This window comes from Ornithodoros turicata, chromosome 6 (genome assembly GCF_037126465.1).
Source record: "Ornithodoros turicata isolate Travis chromosome 6, ASM3712646v1, whole genome shotgun sequence".
NCBI lineage: Eukaryota > Metazoa > Arthropoda > Arachnida > Ixodida > Argasidae > Ornithodoros > Ornithodoros turicata.
The window spans coordinates 12,349,992-12,357,101 of record NC_088206.1 but is presented as its reverse complement, the minus strand read 5'-3'; the positions used below and the strand labels follow the sequence as shown (position 1 = coordinate 12,357,101).

General features: G+C 42.8%; 1 protein-coding gene across 1 annotated transcript in view; it reads right to left on the bottom strand.

The window, feature by feature from the left end:
• Positions 1 to 1,279: 1,279 nt before the first annotated feature.
• LOC135399101 (ATPase family AAA domain-containing protein 2-like) overlaps positions 1,280 to 7,110 on the bottom strand; it is a 29,527-nt gene continuing 23,696 nt past the window's right edge. Inside the window, exons 22-25 of the mRNA XM_064630798.1 lie at positions 5,263 to 5,501; positions 4,756 to 4,822; positions 3,927 to 4,123; positions 1,280 to 1,528 (exon numbers count right to left, since the gene is read on the bottom strand). Of these exons, the coding sequence (XP_064486868.1) occupies positions 1,487 to 1,528; positions 3,927 to 4,123; positions 4,756 to 4,822; positions 5,263 to 5,501 (545 nt within the window). The 3' untranslated portion in view covers positions 1,280 to 1,486. The remainder of the gene's footprint in view (positions 1,529 to 3,926; positions 4,124 to 4,755; positions 4,823 to 5,262; positions 5,502 to 7,110) is intronic.

Sequence of the window (7,110 nt, the reverse complement as noted above, 5' to 3'; positions counted from 1 at the left end):
TTTTGCGCTAAAATTAAAGCGCAGTTCCTGCTGACTATCTGTGTTCAATTACAGCCCGATTTGAGCACTTTTATTTTTCTCCAAAAATTGCCAAAAAAGGTAAGCCTAACCCCTTGGTGTTTTTTAGGGTCAAAATTCGCAGGTCTCTTTTCGCTGCCAATTTTGCGCTAAAATTAAAGCGCAGTTCCTGCTGACTATCTGTGCTCAATTTCAGCCCGATTTGAGCACTTTTATTTTTCTCCAAAAATTGCCAAAAAAAGGTAAGCCCTTGGTGTTTTTTAGGGTCAAAATTCGCAGGTCTCTTTTCGCTACCAATTTTGCGCTAAAATTAAAGCGCAGTTCCTGCTGACTATCTGTGTTCAATTACAGCCCGATTTGAGCACTTTTATTTTCCCCCCAAAATTGCAAAAAAGGTAAGCCTAACCCCTTGGTGTTTTTTAGGGTCAAAATTCGCAGGTCTCTTTTCGCTGCCAATTTTGCGCTAAAATTAAAGCGCAGTTCCTGCTGACTATCTGTGCTCAATTTCAGCCCGATTTGAGCACTTTTATTTTTCTCCAAAAATTGCCAAAAAAGGTAAGCCTAACCCCTTGGTGTTTTTTAGGGTCAAAATTCGCAGGTCTCTTTTCGCTACCAATTTTGCGCTAAAATTAAAGCGCAGTTCCTGCTGACCATCTGTGTTCAATTACAGCCCGATTTGAGCACTTTTATTTTTCTCCAAAAATTGCCAAAAAAGGTAAGCCCTTGGTGTTTTTTAGGGTCGAAATTCGCAGGTCTCTTTTCGCTACCAATTTTGCGGTAAAATTAAAGCGCAGTTCCTGCTGACTATGTGTGTTCAATTACAGCCCGATTTGAGCACTTTTATTTTTCCCCAAAAATTGCCAAAAAAGGTAAGCCTAACCCCTTGGTGTGTTTCAGGGTCAAAATTCGCAGGTCTCTTTTCGCTACCAATTAGGGTCAGCTCCCGTTGACTATCTGTGCTCAATTACAGCTCGATTTGAGCACTTTTTCCCAAAGATTGCCAAAAAAGGTAAGCATAACCTCCTGGTGTACAGCTCGATTTGGGCACTTTGATATCAGTTGTGTGTTAGTTATGATGACTTCAGACCATGAAGCATTGCAGCAAACCATAATTTGGTACATATTTAGATGAATTTCTGGCAATCAACCTGATAATTTGAAGAAAAATCTGTGTTCCCTTGGAGTTTGAGCTCAGAAGAGACTACTGCATATTCCTTTTCACTGGTTCACAAGTTCGCTGTCACTCCACTTAAGACTTGACTAGATGAATTAAATTCAATTTTATTTGAGCATGTCCCCCTCCCCGTCTCCCCTGTACAAAGATGGTGGAATAAAATTGTCTTTGGCAGTGATTCAGACAAAAACGACCGTTCCTGGCTCCGGCAGACTAAGTAAGGCTCTGTGAGTGGTCGTGCAAGCCACAGTGAGTTGGCGGCAGTCGTAGAGCTTTGTTGCTGGCAGTGTTCCCTCAGTGAAGGCCTTGAAATCGTTGCACTTCTTGCTCCAGTTCCTAGAAATGTTGGGGAAACATTTGCAGTACGCAACACACTCGCAACTGTACCACCGCATTGCACAACAAGAATGTGCACAAAATGTAGCAATAGCATAATAATTAGAGCCTGAAGTTTTCGGGAAATATTTTTTCAAAAATTCGGGGGGTAAAAATGGGTAAATACACATGTGCACTAAATTCGTGTGAATTCGGGTGAAAAAACTTTCAGTATGCTAAATTCGGGGAGAAATCGGGCTCAGTTACTCACACTAACTGTATTGGTTTGGTGCAAACTGTGATGATGCGTTTGCTGCCAAACAAGTAAGTCAGTGCATTCCTACAGACATCCCAGTGAGGGCAATTTGCCGGGTAAAAATCGGGTGTCACCCTAAAGAGGCAACCTTCAATTCGGGGAAGAATCGGGTAAAACCCTAAAACTTCAGGCTCTAATAATAATGCATAATTTCAATGTATCATATATACAGCCTGATGTGTTCGGGAAATTTTTTTTTTTCTAAATTCGGAGGGTAAAAATCGGGTAAATAAACACTTGCTCTAAATTCGTGTGAATTCGGGTGGAAAAACTTCCAGTATGCCAAATTCGGAGAGAAATCGGGCTCAGTTACTCGAACTAACTGTACTGGTTTCGTACAAATGGCGGTGCAACTGTATTTGCCGCCAAACAAGTTAGTGTGCATTCCTACGGACTTCACAATTAGGGTTTCACCCTAAAGAGGCAACCTTCAATTCGGGATGCAAATTCGGGGCAGAATCGGGTTAAACCCTAAAACTACAGGCTGTAATGATATATCTCTAAAGCGCGAACCGCATGGCCTGAAAAGCATCCAAATTCTTTACCAAACGAATTCGGGACCAAACTTTTTCCTGAGAACAAAATTCCAGGCCGGATGCGGCCCGATCTGGCCAAGCCAGATTTCTACTCCACAATGGGAAGTGATGCCAACCGAAAAAGCAGGAAGCATCCAATTTAGCCGGAAGGAGAACCATAGCAACGACGACGTAGCAACCATAGTTCTATTGTTGCCGTGCGTGCGATTTCTACCCCTATGAATACAGAGATCATCTCATTGAGCTGGATTGTTGAAAGGCGATGTGCCCCAAGGTCAAAAGGCTTCGGCCGAAATTCGGCTTGCATTTCGGTAGCATGCGGTGATGCACAGAAAAAAAGGTCAGTCCCAATTTCGGTTCCGGCAGTTTTCAGATAGTTTTTCTTTGCCATGCGGTTCGGCCTTTAGAAAGTCACTGTCACACTGTCTGTTCGCCAATAGCTGTCACGTCATCCACCCTGCCTTTGCGAAAGGGAAAGAAACTGGTTCAGACAAAAAGGTTGAATTGCACTCATTTTGGAGAGCTGAAAACAAAAAACCTGAAAATTACTAACTTCCTCTGATTTTACAAGATACAGAGGTGTAAGTATTGTGCATATTTGAAAACTGTGCACCGCAAGGACACGATGCCATGTCAGAAAAAAAAATCTCTGCACCATTTGGCACAAAGCTGGTTTCATAAACTGTTTTTGTAAAAAAAAGTTTAATACAAAACTGAAGCCATAATGTTAAAGGCATCCACCGGGTGCCATGAACAGTGAGCAATAAGTAGTATAGGGAGTGATTTCACCAGGATGTTGCAGTGAATTCACGCCAAGAACTACTACTGGACAAGAGGTAATCCAATTTCAGTTGTGCGAATAGCACAATTTACGAAACGAATCAAATTGCATTCCTCCCATATTTTTTTTAAGGTTCGTACTCACAAATCGAATGCAATACGAATATCTCACGTACACTGAAAATCCAATTTGAATTATTTCTTTTTGAATTGAATTACATTAACATAAATCTCAATTCGAATATTTCTAATATCTGACTTTGAAAAATTAACTTTTTGTCCATCAGGAGAACCGATCATGAGCCTTCAGCTTCCCAGCCAGAATAAAATATAAGAAAAAGAAGTCCCTCTTCTTCAGATATTGCGAGACACATTACATTGCTGGAATGTGCATACACGTTTTTTATTTCTTTGCATTTATACTTTCTGTAAGTTTCCTCCCTATCATGTTTCTCGATTATATCTCAATTCTCAATGGTGTTTACGCATCTTATCAGCGGCACAGCCAGACGGGGGATTCGACGGCTCAGACCTTCCCAAAATTGTACCGTGCCGGACAAAAGTTTACGGAACACTCTCCGGCACATTCCTCCTTCGGAATGACACGCTAGCGGTGAATGCTAGCAGTGCAGACTTGTTGCATTCGCCATTACTCAGCAGTAATTTGGCAGTCCCACATGCTTTCGCACTGCCACGAAAGAGTAAGGCCTTAAAGTGGCTAAGTTGGCGAACAGCATTTGATGAGTAAACTATCCCGTACTGCAAGCTGACAAAGCAAGCAACGTACCTCAAGCATCGGAGTACGATCCCAAGCACGCCTGTGCACTTGAATTATGTTGAGCAATGTAGAGCGCAGTCGTTCGAGCACCTCAATGGAGCACCCTTCCGTCACCCGCACTGCTGTCTCCAAGATGGTCTTGAGTCTAGCTCTATCCAGACGCAGTTCCTGGACATCTTCGTTACCCGTAGTCTCTGTAGACTTTGCTGAAGAAGAAAACGGATGTAGTGAGTTTTAAATAAACTTGCATCTCTGCCTCTACTAAATGTGTCTACCGCAGTAAAATCGTAGATATCCTCTGCTCCGCTATATCCGCTCTGCTTTGTTCCTTCACACATTGCAGGCCTAGCTGTCATGCCATCAAAAAACCTCAGCTACGAAGCGCGTCTTAAGCGGAAGATGATTGTGCTGGGGGGGGGGATTTATTGGCAGAAAAAAAAAAAAGAAAGGAGAAAAGAAAAGGAGAATCGACCTTTGCCACATGCTTTGGGCATCCCAGAGACGCATGTTCGTGATCAGCACGAGAGCATCGGCATTGAGTTAATTTTGGGATTTTCGGGTTTTTTTGTACACCTGTGCTTTAGAATGAAGCAAATACGGTACCTTCCTTCCTCGCGATATGAAAGAAGGAGAGAGAGAGAGAGAGAGAAAGGAGTTCCAAAATGAACTGGAGTCCTCATTAGCGAGTGTTTAGCACATGTATCTTGTCACACGGATGCACATGATAGGTCACTTTTGCACATCCGATTTGTACAATACCAGGTGGTACATTGCTGGATGATGCAATTCTGCAACAGACATGCCCGGCGTGCAACAAATAGTTTATGTTTTGGCTCACCTGTCCTACAAGCATCGCCTACTATTTCAGTACTGGCACCATCCCCATCTTTGGTCATTGCTGACGCCTAAAACAAACAGTTACGTCATGAGTAAGGGATTCTGGAGAATAACTTTTTTGTAAAATTCTGGAGTACAAAACAGTGAGACAACATTTAGTGCCAAACCTGGAAAAATCTTGATACATATACGTTAAGGCATACAGAACCATACAACAGCAAAAGCAAATGGATATGCAAAGGCAAAAAGTCCCGAAGTTCAACAGCACGTGCACTCAATTTTACATGCTTTTTGTGATCTAGTATTTATCCCCTATGCCTTAGCTTCTGCCCATATTACTTTGCAGGAAAACAACGTTCGACATTAGAGCCAATGTTTCATACACAGAAAATGCTGCTGAAAATTGCACAACAGGATAGCAGGAGTGTCCACCTCTCGTTATAACCAGTTCAAATGTTCAACAGAATCCATCTACGCAGCGCAGTAAACTGCACAGAAATTAACTTACCTGTACCGTTGTTTGTTGTTTATCAGCACAGTCCTTCAGTTCAGTCTCAGTGGTCCAGCTCGGCCCCTGATTCTGGCTGTGACTTGACGCCAGACTCGCTGTGGGGCTCAAGTTCCGTGCGGACACAACTGTGCCTTCAGAACCGCTCATTTCTGCATCCTTTTTATGTGGGCTCTTCTCTTCTTCCGTTGTCACAGATTCCAGACGCATCCTCTTTCCATGCCCTCTCGATGCTTCATCTGTGCAGCACAACAAGAATCCTTAGCGCATTTAAATCTGACGTTCCCGTATTGAGTTATGAATTGCAGTTCACCACATTAAGCAATGGTGCGGCGAAATTATTCACCATATCAAAACATGGGATCCCACACCCTAATGTTGCATACGGTCATCTAGAGTTTCAGTAAGGTTTCTTCTTCTCCAGAAGAGTTCAATAAGGTATTCAAAGGAGTAGGAACAGACGTACGCCTGACGAACGGAGTAATGTAAACAACAACAACAAGATTTAATGCACTAGTCACAAGGCAAGATCTGACAGTGTAGCGACCAAGGACTCTACAGGGAATGGGAATCCGATCGACACACCCAGAGCCTCATCATTGATAGAGCCTGAAGTTTTCGGGAAATATTTTTTTCCAAATAGGGGGTGGGTAAAAATCGGGAAAATAAACATGCGCTCTAAATTCATGCAAATTTGGGTAGGAAAACTTCCACTATGCAAAATTTGGGGAGAAATCTGGCTCCATTACTCAAACGAATTGTACTGGTTTGGTACAAACGGCGATGTAATTGTGTTTGCTGCCGAACAAGCTAGTGCGCGTTCCTACAGATGTTTCAGAGAGGGCAATTTGCCAGGTAAAAATTGTGTTTCACCCCAAAGAGGCAAGCTTCATTCAGGGTGCAAACTCGGGGAAGAATCGGGTGAAACCCTGAAACTTCGGGCTCTACACATGAAGCTGCGCCTTGCCCAAATTCCCGTTGTTACCTACTTGCAACAAAATTTCCTTAGTTCATGCGCTGCAGTTTTCCCACACTGTGTAGAATGTAAATACAAGATTCATTCATTCATTCGTACCACACTCCTGCGGAGCTCTTTTTGCCGCTATGCCGTGAGATATTGCCTTGTGATTAGCGCATGAAACCTTGTTGTTTGTGCTGCTTTGTTGGCAAGATTCTTGTACTGTGAGCAAGTTCCAGTCCGTCTCTCTCGTGGTGGTGAAGAAACCTTACTGATCCCCTCTCCACGTTTGCAGAGAGAGAAGACGCAAGGGCTAGCAGCAGCAACTCAGTGGCACATATAGGGAGAACGGCGCCCATGGCAAGCAGCTAAATTGTGCGCATTGATAAGATAACATTATCATATCAGGAAATAACAAGTAAAGTCAAGCTTCTAAATAATATAATTACCAATATAAGCAAAGCATAATTAAAATAAATGCAGGAAATTACCACTTAATCTTTCTTGATTTCACTGCAGCTAATTGGTCTATGGTGCGATCAGAGATCTTTTTCTACACTCAAGAAAGCATGATTGCAGTCTGCCTTGACCCTGTGGGGGCTCTCAAATGTGGAAGGTTGCTTTAACTTTCTTAATCTTATCTCACAGCTGGTGACAAAAACTGCAATTTTACTGTTGCACAGGAAACTGAATTTCTTTCCTATAGTACACTTCTTCACAAGTGCAATTTTGCAGCATTCAATCACTACACGCATGACAGCTGGAGGCTCTTTGACAGTGTCCACTTCACGAGGTCCAGTGTCCAATCTCATGAGGTACAACGTCCCTCCTACCCATGTTCTCATCGTCTGTGGCAGCCCACTGTTTTGATTTCATTTCTCCCATGTATG